General features: G+C 50.3%; 1 protein-coding gene and 1 long non-coding RNA gene across 3 annotated transcripts; one reads left to right on the top strand and one right to left on the bottom strand.

Moving 5' to 3' along the window:
- Positions 1 to 4,386: 4,386 nt before the first annotated feature.
- HDHD5 (haloacid dehalogenase like hydrolase domain containing 5) lies at positions 4,387 to 13,142 on the bottom strand. 2 transcript variants are annotated; one of them, XM_068660549.1, is made up of 8 exons: positions 12,922 to 13,142; positions 12,608 to 12,811; positions 12,414 to 12,526; positions 10,871 to 11,000; positions 10,386 to 10,419; positions 9,825 to 9,999; positions 9,317 to 9,505; positions 4,387 to 8,746 (listed from the first exon to the last, which is right to left on the bottom strand). In XM_068660549.1, the coding sequence occupies exons 1-8, from the start codon at positions 13,006 to 13,008 to the stop codon at positions 8,401 to 8,403; spliced, it is 1,278 nt and encodes a 425-aa protein (XP_068516650.1). In that variant the 5' UTR covers positions 13,009 to 13,142; the 3' UTR covers positions 4,387 to 8,400. The 2 variants fall into 2 exon arrangements, with proteins under 2 accessions (XP_068516650.1, XP_068516658.1); XM_068660557.1 differs by having other exon boundaries at positions 10,907 to 11,000.
- Positions 13,143 to 13,430: 288 nt separating this feature from the next.
- Positions 13,431 to 16,445, top strand: LOC137844320 (uncharacterized). The gene is made up of 2 exons (XR_011089878.1): positions 13,431 to 13,943; positions 14,882 to 16,445. It is a non-coding gene; the product is annotated as an uncharacterized lncRNA (long non-coding RNA).
- Positions 16,446 to 16,581: the final 136 nt, after the last annotated feature.

Raw genomic sequence — 16,581 nt, 5'->3', positions numbered from 1 at the left:
TATTGTGTGAGATAGGAGTGTTCAAAGTAGCAGTCCAGCCTGGAGTGTGTGAGTAGGACACTATGCATGTATGACGGTGCCGGGATGGAGGACGTGAGGCCTGATCCCAGCGCAGCACAGGCACGACACCCGTGCTGCTGCTCGCAGAGGGCCCGGGTGCAGCAGGAGGCACCCCTGGCCTTGTAACTGTCACAAGTGTCACTGGCATTCACAGTGAGTCCGGGGAGGGCTGTCACCATTCGTTTTCCAGCAGGCGATGACCGCGTGGCCCTCTGAGCCTGAGGGCTGTCAGAGCAGGCCCCAGACAGCCCTGGGCATCACTGCACATATCTAGGCCAGGCAGCCGGTGGCCCCAGCAGGAAAACTGCTCGCTTTTAAGTGGCAGAAATAATGCAGTGCTGCTTTCAGCCGAGCAGCTTAGTCTGAGGGCTTTCGACGTGCAAGAAGGCAGTGAGCAGAGAGCCGCCTCTCCTTCCCGTGCCAGATGCACTCCCGCCATGTTTGTGCTCCGGCCCTTCAAGGTGTGCGACTTTGGAGCTGAAAGCATCACAGCTGGGCTCCAACGCCAGGCACTGAGTGTTTCACCTGCAAGGCTTGCTCTCTTTGAGAGACTCGCCTGCCAAAGAAGAAAATGACGTCCAAATGATTTCTCTGATTGCAATTTTTGTACAAGTGCACAAACACCTTGCTTGGGGCTCCATGGCTATCCTGTGGGATACAGAGCATGAATCCGGAGACCAAGGGCAAAGGGAAGGTTTTGCTGACCATGCTGCTGTTCCTGGCTGAGGTAGGGACAAGTGCTGCACCTCTGTGAGCGGTGCCTCGAGATCCTCCACTGTGGCCATGGCTCTCAGTTTAATTTGACTCAGCCTCAGTGAGGCCATGAGGGCTTGGCAATGTCACTGGCTGTGCCTCGTCATTTTGGTTTACACACTAGGTTCAGTGGCAGCGTAAGGCTGTGTGATCAAAGGCAGAGAGTGAAGTCACACTCTGACGTACTGAATCCTGGGCCTTATCTAAGGTGGGTACACTCACCTGGCCCTTCTCAGGGTAAGCCAACATTTGAGTCACCGGCATGATTAACGTGACAGAGACTGGTCAGTCCTGAAGATTAGTGTATCAGTCTTGCTTCTAACACACCCACTATTCCACCACAAGAAAGATTTTCAACCTCCCCAGCAGGACATGGAATGAAAATCAAGTTTCATCTGGGCAGGGAGTGGGGCCGCGGGGTGCTAAGTGGGCCCACCTGGCTGAGCACCTGCCTGGTGGAGGGGCCTGCACCATGTCCTCCCTGTGAGCTTGGCTCTGATGGGCCTGGGGTTGTGTGAGCAGGGCAAGGGGAGCCTTTGGGAACAGATCTCTGGGGACTGAGGGATTCCTGCTGGATTTGAAAGGCCCCGGCATCGAAGGTAGGCAGGTGGGAAGGGGGACCTGCAATGAGCAGGGATGGGGGGTGCTGGCAAGGAGGGTGGGAGCTCAAGGGCTTCCTTAGGCTGAGTATGGCTTTGGTAGGGCAAACAAAACCCAAACAAACAGAATTAAAAACAACAATAACAAAAAAGGAGCTTATTTGTGTGGAAAGAAGCAGAAATTGTGCCTGTACCTTAAAATGGGAGTAAAGGGAGAAATGTCTTCTACTTGAGAAAGCACTGAAGAGCTTTTTGTAGCACACTGTAGGCTGAGATATGACAAGCTGATGCTTCCCGTGTGATCCAGTTATTTAATGCAATGTGCAGCCCTTGGAAGTGTTAGCGCTTAACCATTACTGTTAAAACATTAAAAAGCTACACTATAAATAGCTTCTACTCTTCAGCTCCAAAGCTATGTATCTGGCTTCTTTATACATTTATGTAAATACACAGAGTGTGTGTGTATGTATACGTTTAAAGGCAAGCAGCAGACAACAGTTTTGTAAAATAGTTGTAGTAAATATCTAATATGCTGCTGGTTCTAGTTTATACTACTAGCAGAAATGAGTAGTGTGCCCTCAAAAATACCCCTGCTGGGGGAAAGACAAAAACTTCTTGAGGGCAGAACTCAAGAGTAAACAAAATAATGACTCAATTGCTTGGTAAGAGAAAAAAAAAAAAAAAAAAAGAAAGGTGGGGGGGACAAATATATGCCTGAAAGAAAGACTAGAAGCTAAAACCTTAATTATACCCTGCAGTAAGCTGTCAGAAACTGGCAGCAGTGGGAGGGAGGGAAAGAGGCAAAGCTGATTTCAGTGAGTTTGAGCATAATCTTCTGTAACCGTGGTTAAAACGCCTTTTGTGTGGGAAAGGAAGGTTCTGGGATTCTCCAACACAGGCTTTGTACTGCACTTACTTAATCTATTCAGATGTTCAGGGTTGAAGTTACAGTAAGTGTAGGGCAGTTTCACCTGGCCAGCACCAAAATTCAAAGACTCCTCAGCTTCTCCACCTCCAGACGCTGAGTCTTAGTAAACTGCTGATCCAGATCTATGATTTGAGGAATACAGATATTCTTCAAAAAGGGATAAAGGTATAACCATCTGTTACTGGTAATTACATTTCAGTTCAAAGAGCTTTTGATACCAGCATAAAATGTAGAGACTTTTTTTTTTTTCATGCTTATTGTAGCAGGTTAGGGGCTTAGGGTGTGAAGAGAATTTGGGCGTCCTTCTCAGTATTTTCTGCTTATTTAGTCTTAGCATACAGTGTGTATTGGAACTGACCTTGAGGAGAAAGTGAAAGATCTTTGTAGTTGAACTGGTTTATTACACTGAATCACTGAAAAAGCCATTACTTGATGGAGGCAGCTTGGTTCTGAGAGGGTGTGTAGCTGTCTTGCTGGTGTGGGGTTTTAAAGCGTTGCAGACCGGGTCCATAAATGTCTTTACGTTGTTTGTGTGGCTGCATAATTTGTCCACGTGGACTTGTGTTTTTATAAACAAAGTTAGATTCAGTGGACAAAGGGTGTGGGCATGCCCCTGAAAGGCCAAGGTCTGTGAGGAGGTAATTGCTTAGCCTGTGCTCACAGCCCACCAAAATATACAGACTAAACATTTCTCAGGGTTTACTCTGGTGTTTCCCACAGCATCCACCTGGGAGGCAACTCCAACTTGAACAGTGCATTCAGTCCTTCCTGTTTGAGTTGTTCCTTCTTCAGTGTTTCCTAACACCAATGTTTAACTGTGCTCTTTATGTTGGTTAAGGGTGTCTGTGGGACCCTAGCTGGCAGCTAAGCCGTCTCCTTCAAGAAGGGACACCTTCGCTCTGATCTGCCCCTTTGTTTTAACAATAATGCAACGATTAATAGCATGCATTTTGAGAGGTTTGGATTTCCTAACCTTGGTCTGCCCTATGTTTGGTGAGTGCTTCAACTACTAGAGTAGTGGATAAAATGAGGGGACTAGTCCATGTTTTTTATTATTATTTATTTATTTGAAGTCCAAGCCATAGGTCGTTTCTCCAGGATGTGGACTACAACTCTATTCCTTCCCTGCTGAGAATGGGAATCCTTGTCCTGTCCCTCCACAACTGCTTTTACTGCAAGGAACCAATTGTTCCTTTCAACATTAAGTTCTCAGGGCTGTGAGTCGTGCGTGTTTTGTGGTCTAATGTGCCTCCTGTGAGCAGTGAGCTTTGTTGGTAGAAAACCTCCTGGTGGAAAATCTCACAAATGAACTGTTGCACTTTTGTAGTTTCTAGGCCATTAAAGCTGATGGTTTTCACCTAGTAGGATCTTTTGTTTTCCATCTGCTGAAGTCAGTGGAACCTTTAGGCTCTGATGTGACTTTCTCTCAGTTAGTATCTGTCTCATCTTCGCTCACTTCCTTCAAAAGGTACCAGAGCACAGCTCTTGTCAAACAGAGGGGGTTCTTAGGTGGTGACAAATGGTTTAACACAGTGCCAAGGAAGCTTTTAATGGCAAGGATGGCTTTAATATGCCCTCAGGCTTTTTCATCATCTGCAGTAGCAGACAAAGTTGGTGGTATCTAGCTTGTTGCTTCCCCACCAAGTAGAAGTTATCATTACAAACAACTGGTTAGGTCAGATCACGACTAAGTGCCTACTCTGAAAGCTCCTCATGCAGGTGGCATACCAAAATTGACTGCAGAGAGTCAATCAGGCCATCACACAATGTGATGGGTCCTTTTCCCCCTCCCCCCTACAGAGTGGGAATGGTCAGACTCATGCTCATCTCATCTGAGTATGGCAGACGTACAGCTTACAGGGAATTACAGCTCGGTCCATCAAAAGCATTGCTGGAGGGTTATCTTTCAGGGTGCTTCCCTCCAGACAATCTGATATTGCCTTGATAAACAGAACAAAAGACAATTTGGTGCTGATAATCTTCTACGGCAAAGGCATGAAAGAAGCCAGGACAACATTCACGAAATGCACACACCCCACGCTAGAATTTATTTTAAAGAAAACCTCTTTTATTAATTTTATATGTGCTAGTTAAAAGGAGCAGCTCTGAAACTGGGTTAAACTTAACTTGAAAGATAAAACAATCACAGCTTGTGATTTCTCTGTACCATGCATAATCACCCTGCTACAGTGCACATGACATAATCTGAAACATTATCCATTCATGGGGAGTAGGGGGAGGGAAGGGCAGAAACACACACCAGGATTAAGATTAGAAGGAAGGGGACAGTAGTGTTATATGATTCCCTGAATGCCAGGCTAACAGTTGCATGTGCCCTGTCGAATAAAGGAATTGTTGTCTTTGGCCACCACATTATTACATGATGTAAAAGCTCTGCTTCAGATCCAAGATGATGCCTGTCCCTCCTTCAGTTCCTCCCTGCTATTCTCAGTTGCCTCATCTCTCCATGTATCCCCTTTAAGCTTGACTAAAACTAATCCATCTGTGGAAGATGGAGTTGTTAGGATCAGGACTTCACCAAGTTCACTGCATAGGGTAGTGCACCATATAAATTAAATATTAAGGAATCAGAACAAGTGAAGTCCCCTCTCTTGCTTGGTCCAAAAATCTGCACAGAAGTATGCTTATTCCAAACCATAGAAATGCAGCATCTGAAACGCCACATCTGTGCAATACATGAGCAAAACGAAAGGATGTGTTCCAGCCAAACTCGAAGCTAATTCCAGGAAACTGCATTTCCAAGGAAAAAGGATTTCACTGAATTCTAGCACTAGCATGTCCTGCAGATGAACTGCAGATAAGCTAGGAGCCTGCGCACTACCCCAACACTGATGGAACAGAGCTCTAGCAAGCATTTTCCTCAACAGAAGTAACCACGTCGTTATCAGGCAGCAGCAGGAGAACCCAGATTTCCTACTCCATCCATTGTGCCCATACAATTCCTGGGAAATGACTTTGACAAAGTGCAGTTTCAAGGGGCTGAGCAGGGGAAGAAGGGCAAGGTCTCTTGCTCAGACCAAGGGTAGCCTATCTGATTAGTGCACAGACCAACAAGCAGAGCCTTTAGATGCAGCCTTGCTTGATAAGAATTGGAGAAAGGCTAAAAGATTTTTCTAGATTTCTTCTCCTCCCCTCCGCCCAGTTACAACTTGCAAGAAGTATTGCTTGAATTCCCTATCACTGAATTTCCTCCTACACGTTTTAAAGACTCCCAGAGCACTGCTTCAACACTAACATAGTTTAAAAAAAAAAAATCTGAAGCTAATCCAAAGCAGATTCACATCAGTCAGTTCTCCATCGCCACTGTGCTAAAGATGGAGGTGCCTTCTCACTCCCTGTGCAAATGCAAACCTGTTCCCCAGGGCCCTACCTCCTTCCTCCTGATACCTACCCCACTTCTGGCTAGGTGCCACGCATGTCAAAAGGAAACTACAAACTGCCTGTGATACCTCAAAATCCCTCTGCATGTTCCTTCCGCAAAGCTACCACTGGCAGCAGCTGCCACCAGCGTACCAGAGTCCATTTGGGACAGCGATTTTGGTAGCACTACAGCCCTCGGAGAACATTGCTTCAGCAGCACCTGGTCTTAACGAATAACAAAAAAGAGCTCTAGTAAAGGCACACAGATGGACAGACATCAGCATTTCTGCAGAGAAGTACCTACCAATTGGAGGGCATCACCAGGAGCTATCACCAGCCATCAGCTCTCTGAGGTCTACCTAATTATGGCCTAGAAGACGGTTCCTGACTAATCCTATGAAAGTTATCACCCAATTTTGCAAATATTGCAAGGAAAAGGAGCATTCTTCTTCCTGCACTGGATATCATCTGTGAAAAGTGCAGCTGAGGGACGCAACAGTTAGTTTATGAATAAATGGGACTTGGGTCATCAGTATTGCACAATGGGTCCACAGCACATTTGTGACTCTGGAGACGCTCTGAAATCTAAAAGATGTCCCTAAATTATATGCCAAGTCCTTCCCTGTATTTACACTTCTGGGAACTGTAGACAAGCCTTTGTTTTGTACAAGATGATGAAATTATTTTTTCCTCTCCAGTGAAAGGCAAAGGATTCAGATCTAAATTTGTTTCACACATTACAGCTGCTCTTAGAAGCAGCCAAGCGATTCTTGTCCTGATAAGACAAAGGAGAAGAATCTCAGCTAGTGAAGAGGCTCTTTCCTGTTATGATTTCACAAGAGGTAAATTCACCCCAAGAGGTATTTTTCTGCTCCTATTCGGAAAATGAAGCCTGGAGAAATAAACCACGTAAAAGGGCCTCTTTGCCTGGGTTGCTGAGTGCAACCAGTCGCCTTCAGACACAGAGCCTGCCACAACGTAAGAGAAGAGCCTGCTCTGCAGCGTGACCTTCCCTAGGAAGACACATCAGTATCAAGAGGATGGAAAGCTGCTGAAGCAGATGGATGCAGGGATTTTAAGATCCACACAGCTCTTCTGCACAGAACATTTTGCTTGTGCCGTGTGCTCGGAGCTGCCTGGTTAAGTAGGAAGGAGGGAAGTGAGGGCAGAGCAGGCCTATTTCTGATCTCTGTGTGGTGTGAGCTGGATATAACTAGGAACACTGACTCATTTGTGCTGGCTCCAAAGGCTTCCTACTGCATATGCAAACTGACATGTTTCTAAAATCATGGTGCTCCTCTGGCATGAAGACACTCCTTGCTAATCCCATTTTTCACATGGAATTTCCCACGCAATACTTGCTTAACTTCTTTGCATCGTCTAAAGAAGCACAGGGCTTGATCTTCCTCTGGATAGCCTGAGCTTGGAAAACAGAGGCAGTAGAAGGTGCATGCCATTAGGGATATGGAAATGGTCCTGAGCAGGGAAGCCCCAGTTGCTGATTCTTGTTAGGGGGACTCTACCTGCATGCTACAGGAAGAGGAGGGAACAGGGATCAGACCACATGGGGTATTCCAGAGTTGCAAACCACACGAGGGAAGAAAGGAAAAAAGAAAGTGAAGGACAGATACATTTGTACTATCAGAGATGAAGAATGGGGATTTGGAGTTCAGGTACTGCCCTGGCTTGATGATCTCCTACCTCAATCCTTGCATGCAGAGAAGGAACAAGGCTGGGCTGTGACTTGTGCTGGCTGGCCCTTGCTCTCAGGGGCCCCTCTTTGGAAGCTGTGTCAGCTGGAGCAGGGGGACGTGCCCTGCACCAGCTGGGGTCAGGGTGGGCGCCACAACACCCTCTTTCTTCAACACCGAGTACTGGGCAAAGACACCTCTGGAAACTCAGTCTCTGCAGTGGTTTCCTCTGCTCTTGAGAACAGGCTAATGGCTCCCTGAGCAGGAGGCAACAAAGCAGAAATGTTCACAGAATGCCAAAGAGGGGGTGGGAATAATATGACTTCCCACATGGCCCTGCAGCAAGCTGCTCTGGCTGCTGCTGCTTCAAGGGGCCCAGCCCCTCCGTAGCTGCTGGAGGACTGCAAAATGGGACCTTGTTTCAGACCGACAGGGACGCAGCGGCAAATCCCCAAGCAAGACGAATTTGTTGAAGTCCATAGGCACTTAATTCTTTACAGGGAGAATGCTGAGACTTAAAGCCTTCCCTTGGCAGAGTGCCACCACAACACAGCTCCTGGCTGGACAAATGGCACGTGGTATGAATGGCACATCGACCGATGGTGGCTCCCTGCACGGGGAAGAGCTTCATCCCCAAACAGATTGCAAGGACGAGGGTGGGCTTGCCTGAGCCTCACAGACAAAGGGGGGAAAAAGAAAGAACTCTGGTGGCTGAACAGCACTGGGATTGCTGGGACAAGAGTCCTCCTTGTATCCTGTTTCCATTATGGCTCAATTTGTGATTACAGCAATTTAAGTTCACAGTTAAAAGCCTGCTGGCAAGATTGCAGAAGAGTATCAATAAAAGTGAGGGGCTTTTAGTGCTGAAATGGAGAGTTCTCTTTCATGTTGGCTAGGTTCAAAGATCACCCCAGGCCTCTCCCCATTCCTCCCCTCTCCACTATATCTAATTCCTGACAGTAGATCTTTAGGCACACCTGTCTCAACCCTAGCTCCAGTTTTCCTTCTGGAAAGCAAGCTGCACGGCTTCATTCACATCCTGCACAATGTACGATGCCTCCACCAGGCTGGGGTCGAAGCTGAAATCCCGATGGCCATGGAACACAGTCTCTGTGTTGTGCTTCTCTGGCTTACTGGGAGCTTCTGCGCTGTGGCGGTAGACCCCAGTGCAGACCAGAATTGACTTGCAGCTCTCCACCGCAAGGTGGTCCTCGCTTTGGGGACCGGCTGCCTGTGGGCTCCTCTTCACCCCAGCCTGGGCCTGGTTCCGCTGAGCTGACTTGAGGTAGTTGTTGTAGAGGTTTGCCCCATAGATGTCAGACATAGGGTTGTCCCTGGATAAGGTCACAGCACGAAACAGAAATGAGAAACCAACCCACACATCAATTTCTGGCTCTGGTAGTCTGGGAGGAAGGCAGCACTGAGGGAGGAAGGGGTACGAGGTGTTTGCTAACATCAAGAGAGCCACCCAGACTGGGCAGGCAGTCCAGACTTACTGGTGCGTCCCGTTCGGCTGTGGTGAAGGCCACATGCTTCACAAATGTCTTCTTTCAAAGAGAAAAGGTCATGTCCAAAGCAATTTTAGCCATTACTGTCATGTATTCCCTATAATCCCAAGTGTTTGGCCTTACTGGGCTAACGGTACTACATTCAAGTCTTTTACCTTTATCTTTACACCAGCCATGCTACGTGTACACAGCACCCTCAGTAACAGCTTTGCTAGGCTGGCAGTGCCCTTCAAATTACAAGCGCAGGGTACAAAAAGATAACATCCCCTTTCTAAGCTGTGAGGCTGCAGTTACCGCGGGGACTTCAGTATTTGTTGTAGATACCTCCATTAAATAAAACCACTTAAATCAGTTTGCAACCCCCTAAGCAAACCAGAAGGAAACTCAGTCTCTTACCCAATTGCATAGAGGCGTCGGATGGGAGAGTTCCAGCCCTGCTTTTTGGCTTGCTCGTGGATCAGGTATTCAGCATAGCGGTAGGTGACTGTGCTGGGTTTGCCAATCAGGGCCTCGTACTTCAGCTCCCGGCCTGTCACCTTCTTGTAGATGTTCTCCAAGCAGAGAAGGAAAGTGCCATGGCCGAACCTGCTCCAGAAAGGTCATCAGTGTCCCCAGTCACCCCACTCGCACCGCAAACACTCCTCAGGGAGGAGGACAACCCATCTGCTGTAACCAGGGTACTGCACAGTTTGGACGTGGCATCTGCCCACAGACTCCTACACAGGCAGCGATCTGTTTTTTTGCTTCTTTAAAGTTAGTCTTAGTTTCTCATGCAATTTTTTGTGTTTCTGCTTCTAATTATGTCACACAGGCAGACAAGCACTAAAAAATACACTGTGTCAAAAAAGGCCATCTGCAGGAGAGCCGTATGAAGCACCCTAAAATTTATAAACATGCTTTTTACCTGGGCATCTTGGCTTCAGCCATCCACAGGAGATCCATGTTGCAGGCAAGGACGGGCAGGTGGGGGTATGGTATTTCTTCCAGCTCTGCCCCGGGGTTCCCATTGCTCAGGAGCACGTCAATAATAAGTTGCAGGCTTGTCTCCCACCTCACTGGCTCACCAAACAGAATCACCCCTGGAAGATGTCAAGAGATGCTTGGAAACTTAGTGTCCATGTACGCGACCTACTACCAAAAGCTTCTCACTACAACCCCTCTGCTGGGATGCCCCAGCTCATACAGCTACCATTAAAACACGGCCCCAGTGTGCGTGGCACCATACCACATTCACCACTGCTTCCAGATGCTGGAGCACGGCACGCATAAAAGCTGGCTTTGCTCTTACCAGCTCGTGCTTCACGTTGCATGAGGGCAGCCTGGCTGCCACCTGGCTGTACCCTCTGAATAAGCTGCCCGCAGATATCCACGAGCTGCCAGCACGTCATTAGCTCCCATCCCAGCTGGCTTGCCTTACTGTTTTTTCTGCTTGCTGTTTCGTATGTAAACACAGGCCACTGCTTACCTTCTATAGTGGGGAAGCCAGTGGTTGGAGGAGGCTGCCAAAAAAAAAAAAAGGAATAGGTTAGTAATGCAAAAGCTAATGCAGTCTCCAAAACAAAACTAAAAATGCTTCCTCTGAAACTGCCAAGGCAGTCCCATAAAGGGTCAGGACAAGGCCACCTTGAATCCCAAGAAAGATTTCCCCCACGCTCCCATCCCAGATTGGATTTCGCAGATCTTGTGTTCCTGTCTCTCAGACCTGGAGGTGTCAACCAAGGCATTTTACCAGTCACTGCAAGGAACAGCAGTGAAACATGGGCATGGTGTTAGTAAGCAGGGGGGAAACAGACTGCCCTTCCAGCAGGAGACAACACAGGGAGCAGCAGGGAGATGCTGGCTGCACAGCACCAACCCCAGGCTCTCTCTGAAGGTCACGAGCAGCCAAAGTCTGCTCTGCGACTTTGCAGCTTCTCCACCCCGTGCTGTATCCTGTAAGCAACACCACACTGGACCACTCGTTCCACCGACGTGTCGAGAGATTACCAACTCCTTCGGCCTCCGGCTCTGATCCACCATGTCTAATAGGGGATACGCCTTCCTCAGTGCCTCGATGGTGACCACATTCTTGAACCCCAGGCTATTTCAGTTCATCAAGGAATCATGAGGACTGCTTTTTGTTCAGTTGCTTTTTTTGAGTTACTAGCAAAGGCATCTATAGGATTAAGAAATGCCAGTCCTAGTAGCAGAGCAGTTACAGAAACCCAGTAACACGTTAACTTCAGGGCTTTCAATCGAACTGTTGGTTATGTTTCAACCTAAACGTGGCCTTAAGGTTTACCAAAAAAAAAAAAAAAAAAAGGCACAGACTGGAGTGATTTACTTTGTAATCAGGAACACCTGCAAGTAGGAAGAGCACAGAGGTGGCTCCAAGACAGCATGGATGTGCTTCAGGAGACCTTTAAGGCCAGCGCTCTAGTGTTGGAGCACTGCAGGTCAGGCCTCTTGGCTGGAAGCAGAATCAGTGAAGCTCTGGCCAGCTGGTGAAAAGACAACGGTGTGTGCTGGTAAAAAGACAGAAGGCAAGGCTAAGTTGCATTAGCTTGCAGAAAACCTTGCCATTAACTCATCCTGCTTGTCTTGGGGAAACACAGCAAAGCCACAGTTTTGTACAAAATGCAAAGATTAAGTACAAGGAGTGATTGCACACATGCATGCAGAAGGTGAGGGTCTGTTCTGTGTGTTCCCTGTTCCAGTTCATTTTGTTCTCTGTGGGACCCATTAAGCTAACTCAAAGAAGCCTTTAAAGCCCTCAGTTAGAGAGAGAACTATGATCCAAATCTGTCCCTTCAGAGAAGCTGAGCAGGAGCAGGTTAGGATGAGGTTCACCTTCCAGAGCTAACCCTGGCATTGAAGGCAACATGCCTTCAAAGGAACGGGGCTGTGCAAACGAGGCGAAGCTGCCCAAAGCACTTCAGTGATGAAGCTGATGGGCTGAAATGGTGAGCAGGCACATGGTCCAAGATGCCATAGATGTTGCAGGCAGTTCTTACCTCCTTGCAGATACGAGCTATGTCAAACCCTTACCTTGGGAGGGCTGTATGCGTGTGGGATTGTTTTTTAAACCATGTCTCTGCTGTACCACGATGCTCTGGCTCTAATGATGTTTGAGACTCTTCAATTGCTATTAGATTGCTGGGGAAAATCTCAGTTGTGGAAGTGCTGGGAGTGACCTACAATGCATTTTGTCATGAAAAAAGTGGAAGGAGTATAACTTTCAAAAAGTGAGTCCTCCTGATGACATCTTGCTAGCAAGAAGCGAACACAGCTCAGAGGAGGGGTAATCAGCATGAGAGGCGAAACACTGACCAAGGAAAGCCAAGAAGGGCTGAGATGGAGATCGGCAGTAAGTGCCTACAGCTGAGCCTCTTCCCATAACACAGCAGAGGTCTTTCTGTCTCCTTGTGCCCCTACAAGCTGACCGGGCAGGTGTTACGTGCAGGGGCAGAGCAGGAATGGCAGCAAGAAGCAGTCTGCGCACAGCAAAGGATACTTGTGGGCGTTCTCCTCCACAGGCCCCTGCCCGGCCACCAGCATGCACCTGCTGTGGAACTGGCTGAAGAGCCGCAGCGGGCTGTGGGACAGGATCACCTGCTCCGGAGACACCTGCGGGGACAGCAGAGGCGAGCCCAGGCTGCCGGGGGGGGCCGGCAGCGCCGTGCTGGGGCTCCCCGGGGCTCCCCTCACCTGCAGCCCCAGCGCCTGGGCCAGCTCCCGGGCCTTGGCGGCCCGCAGGCAGTTGCCGGCGTTGGTGAGGAAGACGACGGGCACCCGCAGCCGCCCGCCGGCGCCCGCCAGCCTGCGGAAAGCCTCCCGCGCGGCGGGCAGCACCTGGCTGCCCCGCACCAGCACGCCGTCGATGTCGAAGAGGAAGCCGAAGGCCGGCGGCGGCTGCAAGGCGAGCGGAGGAGCCCGTGGTCAGCGCCCGGCCGCCATTTCCCCAGCCCCAGCGGCCGCCCCCCGAGCCCAGCGCGGGCCCCGCCGCCGCCGCCGCTCCTCACCCGGCCCCCGGCGCTGCACCCCCGGCCGGGCGGCCCCGCAGCGCGCAGCGCCCCGCGCCCGGCCCGCAGGCAGCCCCGCAGCGCCATGCCGGGCCCTGCCTCCTGCTGCCTGGCCCCGCACGGCTCGGCCCGGCTGGGCTCGGGGCAGGGCACGCCGGGGCTCGTAGTTCCCGGACTACAGCTCCCGGCGGGCGCGGGGCTGGGGGGCGGCGCTGAGGGCGGTGGCTTGGCACGCCTGGGAGAGCCGCTGCCCTGCCGCCGCTCGGTTTTTTCCACAGAAACACACGTCTCCTGGGCTCCTGCCTGCAGATTGTACAATGTTCTGAAGCCCCCAGCCTGTTCCTGGCTCTGCTGGTGTGTCCCAGCGGCTCCCTCTTTCTTCCAGCAATGTTTGCTTGCTTTCTGGATAGGCTTAAGGTCTCCCGACTCTCACAACTTCAAGCATCAATTACACAAAGTCCAGAATTATTTGTTTCCCTCACCGTGAACATCGCTGTTAAATAGCTTTGGACCCACCTTCACACCCTTTCTGCAGCGCTGTTAAAGCACTGCCCCCGCAGAGTTACGCATTTTTACAGCTGGTGACACCTCCTCAAGCGCCTTTCCCTTGACTGAATTACCTACGGCTTCTTTCACAGCGTTTCCACAACCTGCCCAGCACCCCTACGCTTCCCTACAAGCGCCTGCAGCTCCTCCTGGCCCTGGCAAAGCTTATGCCGGCCCTGGAGGCATGACGGAAAGCTCAGCCCCCCTGCAGCACGGGGTTAAAGCCTCTTGCTGAGCACAGCTCCGTGGGGACGCCCCCATCGCCCGCAGAGGCCGGCAGGGGTCCCCGCTGCTCCACGGGCCCGCGGCTGCCACAGGGCTCTCGGCACGGGGGGAGCAGGGGGCCCCGCTGGAGGGAGGGCTTGTTCCGCCCTAAAGGGAAAAAAAAATGGGTTTAGGGAGGATAGCGGGGAAAAGCAGTGAGCTTTTGGAGGTCCGGTGCATGGGAGAGTTGGTTTCCCACTCCCTGGCTGGGGGTGAGCTGCTGCCCCTGCTGCTGTTTGGTTTGCGGGCTCTGTTTTCTTCCTGTGAACCAGCAGAAAATGTGGCTGGGGCTGGGGTCAGCGGGGGGATTTGGCACCCACCCGGCCTCCGAGCTCCCCGCGTGGGGTGACTCGTGTGGCGGAGGCCAGGCGGGTGAAGAGGTGCCCCCAGAGAGCGCGTGTGTGCCCCAGCTCCCGGGGGGCTGGCAGAGATGCCGTATTTATTTTTGCAAGGAAGGCCGCCCAACAGGCCCAAGTGTTTATTTTTAAACCGCTGCGGAGGGAGTTTGCCAGCGGTCGGGCACAGGCTGAGCCTGGCACGCGTGGCAGGGGCTGAGGGCGGCCAAGCACCGCACCCCGCAGCGCCTGCCTGGGCTGCCGAGCCCAGCACTGCCAGCACCAGCAGGCAGCCTTTACCCCGCTTGTCCCTGCACTGAACACCCAGCCATGTAATTTTCCTTCAAGAAAGGAACATTTCATCGGTGACGCTACTAGGTTTTGCATGTTACATGTGGGCCTTTTGATTTCTTCTACGGGTGCATCTGGAAAGATCTGTGTCCCCTAACAGCCCCAGTGCCCCAGGGACTGGCTGTCTGCCCTTCTCACACCAGTCCACGGGGGACTTTCTTCTTCCTCTCTCTACCCCGACCTCAGAGTTTCCCCCACCCCCTTTCAAAGCTGGCTTTAAAGACAAGCAAAACAGCCAGTTGCCCGCAGCCTTCTCCTGTGGGTTCCTGTGTAAACTTTGCAGCTCTGTTTTCCCTGGACTCTTAGCCCTGTCATCACCCCCCCTCTCCCACCCACCCCCTTCTTGACCTTCTAACATCCCCCTCGAAAGCAGCCCTACCTTCAGTCTCTTTTCTTACTGCAGAGGCTCTGGTGGCCTGAGCCAACCCTCCCCCCAGTTTATCTCTTTTCTTTCCCTGCTGCAGCCTGCTGCTGGAATGATGGACAACCTAAAGGTTGAGAAAATACAGTAAAATGCCTTTCTTATCCTGTAATGACCAAGGGGGAGGACACGGCCTGATAAAAATGACAAGCCAGAAGAATTGCGAGCCAGACCCTTCACCTGCCTCTTCCTCAGCAGACAGAAAATGCTTGATCCACTTGCCACGATTGCAACTGCTGCAAGCCCGTAAAGAAAGGAATTAAGTACTTAGCCGATTAAAGCTACAAGTTTCTGGCCAAGGAAATGTCCTTCTGCTACCTGTAAGAAGACTATTTCAGAGACCTGCAGGAGAAGAACCTAAAGCAGGCTGCTTCTCCAGCCTGGTGTTTTGTGGCCAGATAGAGGGCTTTGCACCTGGCCTCTGCCTGGTCCCACTGCGGTGACGGAGGCTCACATGACGTATAGCCGCAGCGGCTCGCTTAGGTATACCTCTGTTTTCAACCAACTATTTTACTTCTCTGTTTTTGTTGGCGTGATTTTTGACGGCAACCCCTAGTGCTGGATCAGCCGTTTCCTGCCAGCGAATGAGCAGGAGGTAAACATTTCATTTACTGGAGTGCCCCAAAGGTGGTCTGAGCTGCTGTGGAACAAAACAGCGACGGATTTGTGACAGGGTGTGCTGCTAACAAAGCTCTGTCCACCTCCCCTTTACACAAATCAAACCTGAAGAGGCCACAGGGAGTGACTGATGGGGGAGGGAGCAGGCATAAGGCTTGGTATGTTCCTTTGACCACTTGAAGTAAGCAGTATGGGAAGTTATGGGGATTTTCTGCTCTCCTTCCTTGCTCCTGAGCCCAGATGGACACAGAAGGGGTGGGCTCTGTCTGACCCTTTAGCTCTTTCTCTAAGAGCTTGCTCAGTGCAGCCTCCCACCGCCCTCTTCCCTCCTCCAGACCTGTTCATCCCAATGCCTCCCTCATCTCAGTGTTTATCAGGTTCTCTGGCTGGCCCTTTCTTCCCATGCCCACCACTAGGACTTGGGCAACAGAGCCCCAGGCTGTACCACGTAGTTAGCAGGCATTTGTCAGCTTTGAAAAGAGTGGGATGGTCGCACAGTATTTACTCTTCTCCTTGTTTTAATCTGTTAAAATCATGCTAAGAGCAAGTAAAATGACCTGCAGTGATTCCTTTTAGCTGCTCATGCTGTGGCTACCACAAATATGGTACAAAGCCATAACAGGAGGAGGTGGCACAGGCAGATCACATCCATCTGGTGATCTCTGTATGAAACTGTGGCCCAGAGCTGAGTGCAGCTACCTTGTGGAGTGGGGAAGGGTTTTTGGGAGGTCTGTGTCACATCTCTGCCAGGTGGCTGAGGCTTAGCTCCACAGTGTGTTAGCCCTGTGGGTCAAATTGCCCTTTGCACCACGCCACAGGCTCCCTTATAATCATACTGCACTGGGTGATGTGAAACATCTCCCCTTCACTGCACATTCCAGAATAAAAACTTAACATGAAGTACTGGTATTCCCAGCACTTCTTGCCACAAAAAAAAAAAAAAAAAAAAAAAAAAAAAAAAAAGAAGGAGAAAAGGAGAGAGAGAATAATGGAACTCAATAATGGAAACAGGCTTAAGGATTTCAATAAATCCTATGTTCTGAAGGAAATGGGGAAGAGAGCATTATATATGATGTATTTGCACAATAAATGTGATCAGGGAACTGAGGAACTAAAGTACTGAGA

This window comes from Anas acuta, chromosome 1, assembly GCF_963932015.1.
Source record: "Anas acuta chromosome 1, bAnaAcu1.1, whole genome shotgun sequence".
NCBI lineage: Eukaryota > Metazoa > Chordata > Aves > Anseriformes > Anatidae > Anas > Anas acuta.
This window is presented reverse-complemented; position numbering and strand designations above follow the sequence as displayed.

Excerpts from the sequence above, each read along its gene's own strand:
- HDHD5 (XM_068660549.1), bottom strand. The coding sequence starts at position 13,008 with ATGGCGCTGCGGGGCTGCCTGCGGGCCGGGCGCGGGGCGCTGCGCGCT. Across the intron at positions 12,812-12,921 it reads GGTGCAGCGCCGGGGGCCGG|CCGCCGCCGGCCTTCGGCTT; the intron begins GTGAGGAGCGGC and ends CTCGCCTTGCAG. Across the intron at positions 11,001-12,413 it reads GTGGAGGAGAACGCCCACAA|CCTGGGGTTCAAGAATGTGG; the intron begins GTATCCTTTGCT and ends GAACTGAAATAG.